Source organism: Papio anubis, chromosome 5 (genome assembly GCF_008728515.1).
Source record: "Papio anubis isolate 15944 chromosome 5, Panubis1.0, whole genome shotgun sequence".
Classification (NCBI taxonomy): Eukaryota; Metazoa; Chordata; class Mammalia; order Primates; family Cercopithecidae; genus Papio; species Papio anubis.
This window is the reverse complement of record NC_044980.1, coordinates 73127612-73145132: the sequence shown is the minus strand read 5'-3', so window position 1 is coordinate 73145132 and position 17521 is coordinate 73127612. Positions and strand designations below refer to the sequence as shown.

Below are 17521 nucleotides of genomic sequence, written 5' to 3'. Positions count from 1 at the left end.
GGTGCCTAGGAATTTTATAAAAGGGAATGAAGTGTTTTTGCCTCCTCAGCAGGGCTGAGCATAATCACAAGGGGTTGGGTATTCTGGGGGTGTGGTTTTAAAATTTCAGCGAGACTGTCTCTGCAGTCTTCAAATAAATCTAAAATTATCTTTCGACATGCTGGCTTTCATCAGTGTGGGGTTTATTTTTGGTTCCATGGGGTGTGTTTGTGTGACAGATGTGAGGACGTTTTCTGTTCCAGCTATTGACGGCTTCTGAGCCACAGAGATGAGCACTGGAAGCTCATAGACACGTTCTCCCCCTATTCCTTCCCACCCCATCTGAAAAACTTTCTGTGGGTGGATAAATTAAGGTACTTTATTTTCTGCTAAAAAAAAAATGACATATGGGAGATGTACAATTTGATTCACTTAAGGCCCAAGTTTCATTTGAGGACAGCCCTGAAGAGGGGAAGAGTCTCATGGGAGAAGGCAGGAGTGGAGGATTGGGACAGCTGGAACGCAGCCCAAAGGAGCTGCTCCTTTGGCTCTTGATTTGCAGAGTAAGTTATCACCAGTTGTCACTTGCTTTTGAAATGTGCATTTGTACTTAAGCAGTTAAGAGTTAGGCACAACTCCTCAGCTATTCTTCCTAGCAGCGCAGGGGTGGGGCAGACTTTTCCTACAAAGAGCCAGCTAGTACACACTGGAGGCCCTGTGGTCTCTGTAGCAGCTCTCGCCTTTGTAGTGCAAAAGCAGCCAAAACAATATGCCAGCCAATGGCATGGCCAGCCAACAAGTGTGGCTGCATTCCAATAAAACTTTATTTACATAAATAGGAGGCTAGCTGGATTTGACTCACTGGCTGTCGTTGGCTGACTCCTGTGTTAGACCCTCCATGGTCTTATATGTGTTATGTGCAGTTATTCTGCCGTCTCTCTGAAAAGGGAAACGTCAGTGGCCTAAACATTGTGCTCAGAGTACCCAAGTTCTTGCTTAAGTTGCAGATAACTGACTAGGCTGTGTGAACCACATACTGGGTAGACTAGGTAAGAATAATGTGGCAGTAAATTAGTATGACATGTTCAATGGTAATTACGTGTGTGTGGCATTTTGGAATAAATGGCAAATTATTTACAGGTTTAAAAAAAAAGTCATTTTTTTTTCTTTCCTTTTGTTTTAGAGACAGGGCCTTGCCCTGTTGCCCAGGCTGGAATATGGTGGCACGATCATGGCTCACTGCAGGCTTAACCTCCTGGGCTCAAGCGATTCCCTGCTTCAGCCTGCTGAGTAACTGGCACCATAGATGTGCACCACGATGCCTGGCTTATTTATTTATTTATTTATTTATTTATTTATTTATTTATTTATTTATACAGATGGAGCCTCCCTGTGTTGCCCAGGCTGGTCTCAAACTCCTAGGCTCAAAGCGACGATCCTCCTTCCTCAGCCTTCCGAAGTGCTGGGATTATAGGTGTGAGCCATTGTGCCTAGCCAGTTGTCTTTTTATGTATTCTGTCGAAAGACAAAATTACAAATTTAGTTGGAAAGTTGAACTGGATTTTATTTGTGATTCTAGAATGTGAAGTAGAGCAAGTGTTGCAGTTAGCTGAGCAGAGGAGGGTGTCTTTATAGGCAGAAAAGGCTTGAAAAAAGCAGAAACAGAACAAAGGTTTAAACCAGAGAGGATTTCCTTATTAGGCAGACTCACATTGACTGGAATCTTTCAGGTTTTTTTTTTTTTTGGTTTTGGTTTTTAAAGAAAACTGGCCCCCAAATTCAGTGGCACTTAGTACAACTGGCTTCGTTTTGGTTTGATCTGGTCTGCTGGGGCCTGGTGCAGGAGTCAAAAACAATGGCCTCTCCTACTAAACTTTAACAATCCAAACCAAGCATTTTGCTGATCCAGGAAGAAGCGGGGATGGAGAAAATGACCGTCTGGGCGCCCTAGTTCCCCAGCTGCAGGGCACCGTCATTCAGTTCCAGGTCTGATATAAGAAAGATGCTGGGGCCAGAAACTTAAATGTCTGCCATGTCCTGGTTCCCACCACTAGAACGGGGGAACAGGTAATGGGGCTCGCCAATCTTGAGGTTATAGGTATGCTGTAGAGTCCTGTCTTTTGGGGAATATTAGGTCCTAATGTCCTGCCTAAGGCAAACATCATGACTAGTCCGAATTAACCGTGAAAATACTTGAAATATCCATGAAGTAGAGCATAGTTTTGTGCATACAGCATTTCACTAGTAGAACGTTAGCTCCTTTTAGCATGAACTTTTAACCTGTTTTATTCACAGGTCGTATCCTCCTAATTTAGAGTGATACCTGCACATGGTAGTTGGGAATGAGTGCATGGATGATCAGACTCTATGCTGTAATACATGTGTATAATTATGTCATGTAACATATAGTATGGAGTGAAGATTAGACATGCAAACTCTGAATTCGCTGGATTTTTACAAATTATATGTTCATGTGTGTAATCCCAGCACTTTGGCAGACCAAGATGGGAGGATCACTTGAGCCAAGAGTTCGAGACCAGCCTGGGCAACATGACGAAACTCTGTCTCTACAAAAAATACAAAAATTAGCCAGGCATGGTGGCGCATGCCTATGGTCTCATCTACTTGGGAGGCTGAGGTGGGAGGATTGCTTGAGCCAGGGAGGTGGAGGTTGCAGTAAGCCAAGATTATGCCATTGCACTCTAGCCTGGGTGACAGAGCGAGACCCTGTCTCAAAAAAAACAAAACAAAACTGAAGACAGTTATGTAAATAGTTGAACTTGCAAATAATGTATCACCACTGCGTTCCACGTCCACACATTTAAGAAGCAAGCAAGCTAATTTTGACTGAGTGAGGTGGCTCCTGCCTATAATCCCAGCAGTGTGGGGATGCTGCGGTGGGAGGATCTTGTGAGACCAGGAATTTGAGACCAGCCTGTGCAACATAGTAAGACCCTATCTCTACAAAAAGTAAAAAAGTAGCGGATGTGTTCGCATGCACCTCTAGTCCCAGCTGCTGGGAAGACTGAAGTGGGAGGGTGGCTTGAGCCCAGGAGTTTGAGGCTGCAGGGAGCTGTGATTGTGCCACTGCACTCCAGCCTGAGGGACAGAGCAAGACCCCTTCTCTATTAAAAAAAAAAAAAAAAGAGGCTAGCAGATTTGAGGCTTACTAAGACTATAAGCATGTGTTTTCTTTAAATGGTTAGAATAGAAAAACCTGCATGTTTCAGCAGTTAGTCCTCTCTTTGTAGAAATTTCACATTTCTATGTTCAAGAGATATCTTTCCATCAGCCGTGTTCACCTCAGGGCAGCCCAGTGTCTTCTGTTAGAGCCTGTGTTCTGTGTGGCGCCATAACCATATTTTCTAGCCGAAACAGAAGTTCAGACCTCCGTAGCTGTGGTTTTAAGTTGTCTTGAGTTAGGAATAGATTTATGTGTTGGGCTCAGAGGGCCCTATTCACTCTCTTCCTGGCTTTCGTTTTAGGGGTAGTGCTTACAAAGACCCTCAGAAATCTGGAAGATTGACTTGTAGACCGTGCGGGGGCAGCACAGGAGTACCTGTTGAGAGATGGTGTGTCCCTGGCTCTGCCTCTCTTGCCGGCACCTCCACTCCTCTCTTCCGCTGTCTCTATTACCCCCAATTTCAGAGTTTCCAAAACCCTCCTTATGGAGAGTTTGGCAGTATCCGTTCAAATTTTAAATGTACTAACTTTATGACTTCTGTCATAAAGCTGACTTTAGCTTCTGTCCTTCTCAACACTTTACATGTGAACAGAGAGATACACATAAGGATGATATCCATGATACATTATTTATAATAGTGAAAAAAAAATCAGAAAAAAACCAAATGCCTACCAGCAGGATAACAAACTAGATTAGAGTCAATCAAGTTGTAGAATTCTAAATTTTTATTTATTTTTCTGACACAGGGTTTTGCTCTGGTGCCCAGACTACAGTGCAGTGGCGCGATCATGGCTCACTGCAGCCTCAACCTTCTGGGCTGAAGTGATCCTCCAACCTCAGTCTCCTGAACTCTTGGGCTCAAGAGATGCTCCTACCCCAGCCTCCTGAGTAACTGGGACTACAGGCGTGCACCACCATGCCTAGCTGATTTTTAAATTTTTTGTAGAGACGGGGACTCTCACTGTGCTGCCCAGGCTGTTCTTGAACTCCGGGGCTCAAGTGATCCTCCTGCCTTGGCCTCTCAAAGTGCTGGGATTACAGGTGTGGGCCACTGGGCCCAGCCTAGAATTCTATGTAGTATGTAGGAAGATGCAAATAGATTTATGTGTTAAACATACAGCAACCCCCAAGACGTAATGAATGTAGAATAATAGCACAGCAAAGGGTCTAGAAAGATCCACTCATACCTGGGGACAGTGGCACCTCTAGGGAAGCAATCAAGTTAAAATAGAGGCATTGATGGTCAAGGACACTGGGTTCTTTGTATTTTTATTGTAATTTACACATTTGGCAGTAAAAATATAATTGTTTTGCTTATATAAGTGCAAATAAAATTGAGAGTAATCCTTTGCAGTTAGATTTCTTTTTTCCTTTCTTTATTTTTTTTTGAGATGGAGTCTTGCTCTATCTCCTAGGCTAGAGTGCAGTGGTGCAATCTCGGGGCACTGCAAACTCTGCCTCCCAGGTTCAAGCGATTCTCCTGCCTTAGCCTCCCAAGTAGCTGGGATTACAGGTGCCCACCACCACGCCCAGCTAATTTTTGTATTTTTTAGCAGAGACAGGGTTTCACCATCTTGGCCAGGCTGGTCTTGAACTCCTGACCTCGTGATCCACCCACCTCTGCCTCCCAAAGTGCTGGGATTACAGGCGTGAGCCACCGTGCCCAGCCTTGCAGTTAGCTTTCTTGAAAGTGTGGGTAATATGCTCACCAGGTGCACTTCCTGATGGTCTCAGTCTGGAGCTCAGCTGCTGCTTCCACGGTGCTCTAGAGAATGTTCCCATCGAGGTTCCAGATGACTGACTTCTGCTGCCAAATCCACTGTTACATCAGAGTCCTCATCACATTTGCCCTCTTGGCCATATTTGACACTGCCAACGGCTCTTTCAACTTCTCTCTTGCCTGGCATTTTTTCAGTTTCCTCCCGGATTTTTTTCTTCTTCCCAGCTCCTAAAGGTTTGCATTCCCCAGGGTTCTGTGCTTGGCTCACATCCGTCTCCCTGCTCACTTGCACATTCTGTCTGGTTGCCTCCTTTGCTGTGTCCACTTCCAAATCTCTCTCTCTAGTTGAGCTCTTTCTAGAGCACTCTTGTTTAGTCATCCTCCCACACTTCTTCATACAGATACCTCCAGTGCAACCTGTTATTAGGTGAATTACTGCTCCACCACCCTGAAACTGCTTGCCTGCAGTTCCTATCCATGATTGGCCTGCCAACCTAAAAACAAGTTCCTAGGCCTGGGTTCTTCGACCTTTATTAGAGGCCACATCAAATCAGGAAGCAGACCTGTATCCATTCTACAGCCCCAACCCCCACTGCTGCTGCCTCTTTGAAGAGCTACAAAACTTTTCTCTGGGAAAACTGTTTTTCTTTCATAATCAGTAACTGGTGTGGTTCTTGTTTGCACCGTCTGCCTTTAGTTTTTGTTTTGTTTGTTTGTTTTGAGACGGAGTTTTCGCTCTTGTTGCTCAGGCTGGAGTGCAATGGTGTGATCTTGGCTTACCATGACCTCTGCCTCCTGGGTTCAAGCGATTCTCCTGCCTTAGCCTCCCGAGTAGCTGGGATTGCAGGCATGCACCACCACGCCCGGCTAATTTTGTGTTTTTTTAGTAGAGATGGGGTTTCTCTATGTTGGTCAGGCTGGTCTTGAATTCCCTACTTCAGGAGATCCGCCTGCCTCAGCCTCCCAAAGTGCTGGGATTATGGGCGTGAGCCACCGCGCCCAGCCTTCTGCCTTCAATTTTCCCTAATTCTCTCCATGGAGATTGAAATGAGTTGAATCCTGTTCTGCATCTGTGGAGGAGCCTTGTTCCCATAGTCATTAGTCTTCTGTGAGTTGTCTCCTTTGGAGCTTGTTGTTTAACAGTTTGCTTAGAGTTGCTTTCTGGCTGCTTAATCCTCTCTGTGAATCTCTGATCCTGACAAAATATTCATAGTGGAGGAAGAGCTGTGAACTCGCAGTCTCAGTCTTTGCATGCGTTTTGAGATTAATTTTCATTCCTCTTTTGGCTTTTAATAATGATACAATGTAGATTTTTCTATTAAAAATGCTCACATAACCCAAAGAAAAGAGAAGCCAGTACTGGTTGTTGTTATTGTGTATTAAATAGCCCAGATCCCCCAAGGGCCTCAAAGGCAATCACTTACTGAGAAATGAGCCTTGGTTGCCAAGAGGCTGCGTAAGGAAAGAGGGAAGCTAATTTTAGTGTTCCCCATTTCATGGCTATTGTTCATTGGCCAATCACAGGAAGTCATCAGTGTGGTGGGCCCTGGAAGTACTTCATGGAGAAAAACAAACTGTCCTGGAAAGTTTGAAGATGAATGGAATATCAGAAAAGGGAGAGGCAGACTGGGAGACGCAGACTGGGAGACGTTCTAGGTTCTGAAATGCATTTTCAAGTGAGGGATATTAAACAACTTGCAAATCTAGTTTTTCTAGTTTTTATGAACTTCATTTATCCCTCATGCTGAGCTGCCCAAAGCTTTCTTTGTAAGAATAATTAGCTTTGCTAATACTGCATTTTCTTTTTTCTTTCTTTCTTTTTTTTTTCTTTGAGACGGAGTCTTGCTCTGTTGCCCAAGCTGGAGTGCAGTGGCGCAATCTCAGCTCACTGCAACCTCTTCCTCCTGGGCCCAAGCTATTCTCCTGTCTCAGCCTCGCGAGTAGTTGGGACTACAGGCATGTGCCACCATGCCCGGCTACTTTTTGTATTTTTAGTAGAGATGGGGTTTCACCATGTTAGCCAGGCTGGTCTCAAACTCCTGACCTCAGGCAGTCTGCCTACCTTGGCCTGCTCAAATGCTGGGATTACAGGCGTGAGCCACCGCGCCTGGCCTAATATTAACTGCGTCTCGCTCTGTCTCCCAGGCTGGAGTGCAGTGGTGTGATCTCTGCTCACTGCAAGCTCCGCCTCCTAGGTTCATGCCATTCTCCTGCCTCAGCCTCCCAAGTAGCTGGGACTATAGGCGCCCGCTGCCACGCCCGGCTAATTTTTTTGTACTTTTAGTAGAGACGGTGTTTCACCGTGTTAGCGAGGATGGTCTCGATCTCCTGACCTCGTGATCCACCCACCTCGGCCTCCCAAAGTGTTGGGATTACAGACGTGAGCCACCGCGCCTGGCAATATTGCATTTTCTAATTTCAAGTAACACTATTATACAACTACAACTTTTATCTACTTCCTCTCCATTTCTTAAGAAGCCACTCCCAAAACTCCCAAAACTTATACATGTTTTCTATGTTTATAGCATCTGGGCCCCTGGCCAATTAGACCTGTAGGTCTTCTGTAGCTTTTTTGTTGTTTTTTTGCCTTGGATTGAAGTTGTTTTAGGGACATAGCTAGCATCTCCCCTGTGTAAACAGAATTACGTGAATTTTCTTCTCACTTGCATCTTATTGAGTTTATTACTTGTTTTCATGTTTTGGAAATGTTTTTCCTAATTTGTGAGATCAGAATGCTTTCTTCTGGATGGTGGCTAGGTCTCTGAAGGACAAGTAGCGAGTGCTATTTTTTGGACCTCAGTTCTAATATAAATGGACCAAGAAAGATTCACCTTATTGACAGGCCGAGCACGGTTATTGACAGGCCGAGCGTGGTGGCTCACGCCTGTAATCCCAACATTTTGGAGGTCCGAGGTGGGTGGATCACCTGAGGTCAGGAGTTCGAGATCAGCCTGGCCAACATAGTGAAACCCCATACCTACTGAAAATACAAGAAGTTAGCCGGGCGTAGGGGCAGGCGCCTGTAATTCCAGCTACTCGGGAGGCTGAGGCAGGAGAATCACTTGAACCCAGGAGGCAGAGGTTGCAGTGAGCTGAGATCACACCACTGCACTCTAGCCTGGGCGACAAGAGTGAAACTCTATCTTTTTTTTTTTTTTTTTTTTTGAAAGAAAGTTAATCTTTCAATCCAAAGGTAGTAGATCCTTTGGTTAAAGTGAATAGAGCATCTACTGGGTTCTAAGATGTTCAGTTTCCCACCTTGTTTAAATTGGAATGCATTAGTTTGTGGATCGTGTAATGTACCTGAGTCTCTTCCCTGAAATTCTTTTTATATAATATAATAGTGCTTTAGAATTAAAGAAGCTAACTTAATGACTTCTATGGGTTAGGAACTGTGGTAAGCACTTCACAGGCATCATCTGATGTCATTCTTAGGCAAGTCCGTGAAATGGGTGTCGGTACTGTTTCATTTTACAGATAGCACTTGAGGCTCAGGGTGTACATGTGTGTAGCTAGCTCAAGTTAGCAATGGAGTCAGGTTTGGAAGTCTTATGAACTATTTATTCTTACTTGATAGTTTGTGGTTTTGAGTTTGGTTGCTTTGAGGATTGAAAGGAAACGCCTTGCTCTCAGGGGTCTGTATAGAAACAACATACAGGCTGGGCGCGGTGGCTCACGCCTGTAATCCCTGTACTTTGGGAGGCTGAGGCAGGCAGATCATCTGAGGTCAGGAGTTCGAGACCAGCCTGACCAACATGATGAAACCCCATCTCCTAAAAATACAAAAATTAGCTGGGCATAGTGGTATGTGCCTGTAATCCCAGCTACTTGGGAGGCTGAGGCAGGAGAATCGCTTGAACCTGGGAGGCGGAGGTTGCAGTGAACTGAGATTGCGCCACTGTACTCCAGCCTGGGCAACAGAGCAAGACTCTGCCTCACACACACAAAAAAAGAAAGAAACAACATACAATGTGTGAGCCTCGCTTAAGTGCCCTGTCCTTGGGTGCCCAGAGCCAGACTTAAGAGGTAACACCCTTAGCAGGCACGTCCCCTTCACCCTGTGGTGTGGAATTTGTATGTGATGTATTTTTTCTTTTTCCAAAACTGGAGTGGACTTTGGAACAGCAAATATTTAATCGGAGCAAATTCCCCTTGCCAGAATCCTGCTAGCATATTCACCTTGGAGGTTCTTTGCCCAAAAATACTCACCACATACTGAAAACTAAATGTGCTAAGTCACCCACAGAGCATAAAGGAGGTCTTGGTTAGGATTTGGAGCAGGGGGTTGTTTACCTGCTTTTGATGAATATACAGTGCCAATGTACTCACCCTTTGATGAGCCTTAAAGAGCCAGATTCTGGAGTAAACAAACAAGGGAGGGGATTTGTTGGGGATGGTGGCTCAGCCTGCTGCTGTTAGCATTCTCCTTGAAATGCATTTTGGAGGAAGAAAAAAGAGAGGTAGGGAGGTAGAGAAGGTCTAAAGGTGAAAGATGGGCTGGTGTAGATGGAAGAGGAGCTAACGTGCATGTGTTATGGGGGAGATGCGGTTCAGGAATTAGAGTTGCTGATGGAGTGGAAGAGAGAAGGTGGGGAAAAAATAATTTAATGAATGTTTTAGAGCAATAAATCCTGTGCAAATGAAACAGCCTAATGAATGAGGTGGTATGGCTTCTCCGTGAATGTAGTTTTTACAGATTCAAAGCAATACTACCTCCTCGTTACTGGCACTACTCATACAGGTGTAACTTTTGTTTTGGGTTAGACTCTGAAACATTCATTTGTGTGTGTCCCCTACCATATTTCAGCACCTGAAAAATTTAACCATGCTGTTTGATCACTCATGTTTAAACACAGCTAAAAATTCAGGTTCCTCCAGAAAGCACCTGTGTGACTGACTTCTTACCCGCCTGTGGGTGCTTCCTATATCCAGCCCCAGTTGCTGTTCTAAAGCAATTTCCAGACCAGACTGTTCTCACTGGGATGCCCCTTGGTGATACCCTAAGAGCAAACTTCTGCTCTGTTCTTCACTTCTGCTCTCTGTCCCCTGCCCATTGTACTCCTCCCTCCACCCCAAACAGCAATGCCATAAAAAAAAAAAAAAAAGAAGAAGAAAACAAAAGAGCTTTATCTGATTCTTCTACTTCATTCTTGATTCTTGTCATCTATGCTGTCCTGCCAATTGTGAGCTCTACCTGCAGAATCTCTGGTTTCTCTGCCTGGGGTTACCTTCTTCACCTGTTCCCAGTGGCCTTCAGACTTGTCCCCTTGCCTCAAGTCTGTACCCTTTCACCACGTTCTTCCACTTTGTAGCCAAAAATGTTCTAGCTTCAGTAGTGCTTTTCCCCTTGCGTATAGGATGGGGGCCCGACTGCTAAGCCTGGCATGCACCTGGCCCTTCCCAGCAAGACCTTGCCTTTGTAGGGAAGGGAAAAATGGCTCCCTTCCACTCCTCTAGGTTCTTTCTCTGGGAAGCAAATTAAATTGACATAAGACCAATTACAGGAGGAAAAGCAATTTTAAAAAGGGTCAGGTAGGCTGAGCATGGTGACTCACACCTGTAATCCCAGGACTTTGGGAGGCCGAGGTGGGCAGATCATTTGAGGCCAGGATTTCAAGACCAGCCTGGCCAACATGGCGAAACCCCGTCTCTACTAAAAATACAAAAATTAGCCAGGTGTGGTGGCGGGTGCCTGTAATCCCAGCTACTCAGGAGGCTGAGGCAGGAGAATCACTTGAACCTGGGAGGCAGAGGTTGCAGTGAGGTGAGATTGCACCACTGCACTCCAGCCTAGGCAACCGAGTGAGACTCTGTCTCAGTTTAAAAAAAAAAAAAAAAAAAAAAAAAAAAGGTCAGATGATAGAAGCTTATAGCAGCTTGAGCTACAGAGAGGAATAGGGGCTTGGGGCCTCTGGGAGTTGCTGGCAACACGTAATGGGAAGGTGAGGGGAAGAAATGTATGGTGAATAAACATCTGATACACTTTACTAATGTAGATTTCCTCTATAGATGTAAATTTTTTGTATAAAACAGCAGCTTTGCAGAGCTACTCCTGTGTCTGCAGCTTCTCAGAGTAATGAGCTTGAAATATGCAAAGAAGAATATTTTAGGGTGGCATATCTTGGTTTTTGTGAGTGACGCCAAGGTCAGAGGTAACCAGGTCCACGAATATTTGTGTCTTTCCACAGTGTTGGACTTTTATTGATGCTATTTCAATTACAAAAGCCACCAGCTATGTGGAGTTCCCAGGGAGGCAATTCTTCTTAGTACTTCTCATCCACTCGTTAGATCTGTAGGCACACAGGTTCCAGCCTCTGCACCAGCCAGTCAGTATTGGAAACCGTACACAATCGTATACTCTGTCAATATATAAATGTTACTGATTAAACATTGCACAACAAACAAAATAACATTTAACATTAAGAGAAAGGGAATAGGAGAAGGGTTAATGAACTAGTCCAGGAAGAGCAACAAAGAAAAGAAGAATTTCCTGGTCTGGGCTGGTCAATCTGGTTGGTCGTGCAGGAAAGTCTTTGATGTGGGCAGAGCCTTCAGGGGCAGATGCCAGGTGCTTGTCACTACTTACAACGGTACCTACCCTTTTTATGGCCACAGAGTCCTCCAGTGAGGACTGATAGTTGAAGACTGTGCTTGTTTATCTACTCCTTATCTGGTTGGACGCAGTCTTTATTTATCAAGAAAAACATCTTGTCTCTGTTGTGACAAAATAGCATTAAAAATGTCATAAAAATGTACAGTTTTAGGAATTTGCTGAAAACAAAGTGTTGGCTATTTCCTCATGAGGTCTTTCACATGTCTTCATGAAAATGGAGCTGGCCACATATAGTGGCTCACACCTGTAATCCCAGCACTTTGGGTGGCTGAGGCAGGTGGATTGCTTGAGTTTAGGAGTTAGAGACCAGTCTGGTCAGCATGGTGAAACACCATCTCTACAAAAAATAAAAAATAAAAAATTAGCTGAGCTTGGTGGTGCATGCCTGTAGTCCTAGCTACTCAGGAGGCTGAGGTAGGAGGATGACTTGGGCCCTGGAGGTGAAGTTTGCAGTGAGCCAAGATCGTGCCACTGCACTCCAGCCTGGGCAATAGAGTGAGACCCTGTCTCAAAAAAAAAAAAAAAAAAAAAAAAGGAGTGGGGAGAAAATGGAACTCTTTGTTTGTTTGTGAAAAGGAAAATAAACTCTCTCAGGACTGCCCAAACTCTTTTTGCCAAAGGGAAACTTAAGACTGGAGAGACAAGTGACACTGCTGCTGTCCCCTCGCACCTTGCCTCCCTGCTTGACAGATAGCTGTGACTTCCCCACCTTATGTCAAAGTGCTATGCATTAGCCAGACCCCTGGAGAAGGCAAAAGGCCTCGTGTATCCCAGATGACTGCCCTCAAATTGCTCATAAGTAAATTCTCTGCTGGCCCCTAAACCTTTCAAGATGTGTATCTTCCCGTAGAAAAGGACATGTCAGCTGTAACTTTAGGTCTGTGACCTAAGTCTAGCTCCCTATCCATGGAATTGCAGTCTGTTACATTTCATACTGACATTGCCCATTACAAGCTTTTCTTCCCAGGTGCAGAACAAAGACAGGAGAGCAGTCATTTCTCTGCCTATCCTGAGACTACATAATTAACTCTTTCTTTACACCCTTTTTGAATGTTTATCATATCTCTTGTATAGCGGAGTTTACTGGGCACTAGTTAAAATCTAAGGAGAATGTCGCCTTTGCCTCACCACCTGCCCCTCTTTTCCTGCATGCCTTCTCCCCTTTAAAGAAATGGGTAGGGCCGGGCGCGGTGGCTCAAAGCGCCTGTAATCCCAGCACTTTGGGAGGCCGAGACGGGCAGATCATGAGGTCAGGAGATTGAGACCATCCTGGCTAACATGGTGAAACCCCGTCTCTACTAAAAAAATACAAAAAACTAGCCGGGCGAGGTGGCGGGCGCCTGTAGCCCCAGCTACTCGGGAGGCTGAGGCAGGAGAATGGCGTAAACCCGGGAGGCGGAGCTTGCAGTGAGCTGAGATCCCACCACTGCACTCCAGCCTGGGCGACAGAGCGAGACTCCGTCTCAAAAAAATAAAAAAATAAAAAAAAAAGGGTAAATACTGAGCCTTCTGCAACCAGTTTGGGAGCACCAACCACAGAGGATTCTGTGACTTGTGTGTTTCGCAGCAGCCTCTCAAGCTCTGGCTTAATTATTCCCCATTGAGACTCTTGCCTCAGTCTCTCATTTGGGTTGACGTTTGTTTATGGAAATCCTGATAGCCACAGATATTACTGTTTCTTCAGTATCTTTTCTGGAGAAGGAGCTGTAAATTCTCTTCTTTATCACACTTTACTTTTACCTTCAGTTGTGTGCTATTTTTTTCTTTGTGATACTTTATTTTTCTTATGAATAATAGTTATAATGTGATTTAACTTATTTTCTGTTCAGAAGAGTGTTCAACTTTGATGTTGATAAGAAGCAAGTTTTTTTATGACTGACCAAATCCTTATTTTATGACGTTACTAGGAATGTGCTGCTTGTTCATTGTGTAAGATTTTGATTATTCTGATAATGAAAGTGATGATTTCACATTGAAGCCTTCTAATTTGGCTAGAATGAACTATTGTCAATATTTGTCAGAAGATTAAGACCCATTAATGAAGAGCTCCAGTGGATCAAGAAAATACCCAATTAATAGCCAATTCAGAGAAAAAAACAGATGGCCATAAACTTGAGAAAAGATGCTGAATCTCACTAGTAATAAGGAAGATGTACATTAAAACAGGATAGTGGGTTTTTACCTTTAAATTAGATGTCCCAGTTGGGCAATATGCAATCTCAGATATTACTGGTAGGATGTAAATTGGTACAGCCTTTGAAAGTACGATTTGGCCAGGTGCGGTGGCTCAAGCCTGTAATCCCAGCACTTTGGGAGGCCAAGACGGGCGGATCACAAGGTCAGGAGATCGAGACCATCCTAGCTAACACGGTGAAACCCTGTCTCTACTAAAAAGTACAAAAAACTAGCCGGGCGAGGTGGCGGGCGCCTGTAGTCCCAGCTACTCGGGAGGCTGAGGCAGGAGAATGGCTTAAACCCGGGAGGCGGAGCTTGCAGTGAGCTGAGATCCAGCCTGGGCGACAGAGCGAGACTCCGTCTCAAAAAAAAAAAAGAAAGTACGATTTAACTCTTACCTTGAAGTTTAAAAATGTAGATACGGGTTGAATATTCCTAATCCAAACATCTGAAACGTGAAATACTCTAAAACTTGAAGCTTTTTTAAGTGCCAACATGATGCTCAAAGGCAAGGCTCACTGGAGCATTTTGGATTTTTTGGGTTAGGGAACCTTAGCCAGTAATATAGTGTAAATATTCCAAATTCCAAAACACTTCTGGTCCCAAGCATTTTGGATAAGGGACGTTCAACCTGACTGCTTGACCCACTAATTCCATTTCTAGCTCAGGTGTCTGTCCTACATAAATAATGGCACAGGTGCAGTGAGGCTTGAACAGCAGTATTTATTGAATTAGTGTTTGTGATAATAAAAACCAAGTAAGAAAATAAAATTTAAAAACACTCCCCAACAAAAAAATAAGATCAGTGTGAGAATGGTTATTGATTTTTGAACTAGCCTTTCTACTATAAAAGATAGTGATGAAAAAGAACGTGATGGGATTTTGTATATTAATAGAGAAAGACTCTTCATAGCTTATTGTTTATTTTTGTTCTCTTTTCTTTTTTGAGATGGAGTCTTGCTCTGTTGCCCAGGCTAGAGTGTAGTGGCGCGATCTTGGCTCCCTGCAACTTCCGCCTCCAGGGTTCAGGCAGTTCTTCTGCTTCAGCCTCTCTAGTAGCTGGGACTACAGGCACACGCCACCATGCCAGGCTAATTGTTGTATTTTTAGTAGAGATGGGGTTTCACCATGTTGGCCAGGCTGGTCTCGAACTCCTGGCCTCAGGGGATCCACCCACCTCGGCCTCCCAAAGTGCCGGGATTACAGGCACGAGCCACCACACCTGGCCCGGCTTATTGTTAATTGAGAAAAAATATTGCAGAACATTACGCACAGTCTTTTATTTTAAAAAGCTGTTTTAATATATTTATTATGTGCAGTATGATATGAGTGTATGTATGTGTGTTGTGTATGTATATGTGGGTGTGTTGTATATGTGTATACACACACATTTATCTATGTGAATTAATACAAATACTCTACCCACCAAATTGTTTACTCTTCTGAGGGAGGGGAGTGACATTCTGGGTGGATAGTAAAAGAAGTCTCTGATTTTTTATTTCTGTATATGTATACATATCAACAAAAATATATCCATGTATTGAAATGAGATTTTTGGCCAGGTGCAGTGGTTCATACCTATTATAATCCCAGCACTTTGGGATGCCAAGACAGGTGGATTGCTAGAGCTCAGGAGTTCAAGACCAGTCTGGGCAATGTGACGAAACCCCATCTCTACAAAAAAACAAAAAACAAAAATTAGCTGGGCATGGTGGCGCAGGCCTGTAGTCCCAGTTACTTGGGAGGCTGAGGCAGGAGGATTACCTGAGCCAGGAAGATCGAGGCTGCAGTGAGTTGTGACCGTGCCACTACACTCTAGGCCGGGCAACAGAGCGAGAGACCTTGTCTAGGAGGGGGTTTAAAAAAAGGTAATTTTTGTGAAATCTGATGTTGGCTTTTGGAAATCATTTGGAGCAAGTAAAGGCTGACTGTTACTTTATGATCACTGTATCTTTAAAAAAGATTCAGAGAAAATTAGAAAAATCTCTGTTTAGAAGATAGATCCTCAGTCTGTTTCTTTATGCACACAATTCATTTCCACAGTGGATGTTGTGGTCGGCTGCGTGAACACTCCATGACAGTCCCCCTGTCACTCAGTTGTAACAGAAGACTTTTCTAAACTTTCTCCTCAGATTCCTTTTTTTGAAGATATGTGTAAAGGCATTAAAGCTGGTGACACCTGTGAGAAGCTGGTGGGATATTCTGCCGTGTATAGAGTCTGTTTTGGAATGGCTTGTTTCTTCTTTATCTTCTGTCTACTGACCTTGAAAATCAACAACAGCAAAAGTTGTAGAGCTCATATTCACAATGGGTAAGTATTTCAGTCTTCTTGGGGATTTCTTTCTCCTTTCTTATGTTCAGGACAGTATTCCAGGATCCTGTCTGTCCACCAGACACTGTGACTGCTAGTTGAAATTGTCGATGTAGGGGAAGGTGGAACTGATACTTACCCACATGGTTGCCTGAAAGCTAGAATCTTATTTGTAACACCTGGTACCATGATGTGAAATTTACTCAAGACAAAGAGTTTATTTCTTGTTCCAAGACCTTCCCCCGGGTCATTTCCACCCATGCAATAAAATGGTGTTGTGCACAATTGGAGGCTGCACTGAGTCTGATTATGGGAAAAAGCATTCTTCGAGTCACCTAATTACTTTCCCTCGATTAGGAGAGAACATTGCCCAATGGCAGAATCATGGATTGAAATGCTTTACCTTCTAAGAGGTCCTTTGTCCTTGAATGTCACTTAAATACATTTCCTCTTTTTTTCTCCCCTCCCCCCCTTCTAGCTTTTGGTTCTTTAAACTTCTGCTGTTGGGGGCCATGTGCTCAGGAGCTTTCTTCATTCCAGATCAGGACACCTTTCTGAACGGTACTAATGGGGTATTTTGGGTACCTGTTTGTTTTGTTTTTACCCATTTTGTCAGATTGCTCAGAAGTGCAGTCCAAAGTACCTTTGATAGTTTGAATTAATGATTTTTCTTTTGGCTTCAAAAGAAATTCCTGACTTACCTGCCCATACTTTTTCCACCATTGCCTGTCTACCTCCCCTCTTCTCACTACCGCATGCCACTTGCAGGCAGGGTGTAAGAGGACTTCGGTACTCTGCTGGCCTGGGAGACCTTGTTCTTTCCAAGCCCTGCACAGAAAACCCAGAAACAGGGAGCACAGGGCTGTCAACAGCTAAATGTCTGCTGCAGTGATAGTGGGACAGGAAAAGCATCTTTCAGTCTGTTTTTAAACTTACCTTATGTCAAGCTCCGTAGCATTGAATTATATTCTTTATTGTTAGAACCTGCCTTAATTCATTAATATGAAGCCTTTAATCATAGCTGAAACAGGGGGCTCTTTTTTATATGAGCTGAGGAAAAAACCTGAATTTCAGTGGTTCAGAGCATTTTGTTCAACCCAAATGGATTCACTTTCCTAAGTAAGGTATTAATATTTAGGCCGGGTGTGGCAGCTCACACCCAGCACTTTGGGAGGCTGAGGCGGGTGGATCACTTGAGGCCAGGAGTTCGAGACCAGCCTGGCCAACATGGTGAAACCTCATCTGTACTAAAAAATATAAAAATTAGCCAGGCATGGTGGTGTGTGCCTGTAATCCCGGCTACTCTGGAGGCTGAGACATGAGAATTGCTTGAACCTGGGAGGCAGAGGTTGCAGTGAGCCGAGATTACACTGCTGTACTCCAGCCTGGGTGACAGAGTGAGACTTTGTCTCAAAAACAAAACTAAACTAAACATTTAGATTGTGTCAGTTTATAAGGAACAGCCATAATCCTTCATATAGTTATGTATCAGGGCCTGGCTAGTTGTTTTTCATATACTCCCTAAGTCTTACTTTTACC

At 44.1% G+C, this 17521-nt stretch overlaps 1 protein-coding gene across 1 annotated transcript in view; it reads left to right on the top strand.

Annotated features, from left to right (window-relative positions):
• SERINC5 (serine incorporator 5) overlaps positions 1–17521 on the top strand; it is a 119580-nt gene that overhangs the window by 61046 nt on the left and 41013 nt on the right. The window contains exons 3-4 of the mRNA XM_009208684.3: positions 15804–15982; positions 16461–16543. Coding sequence (XP_009206948.2) covers positions 15804–15982; positions 16461–16543 — 262 coding nt within the window. The remainder of the gene's footprint in view (positions 1–15803; positions 15983–16460; positions 16544–17521) is intronic.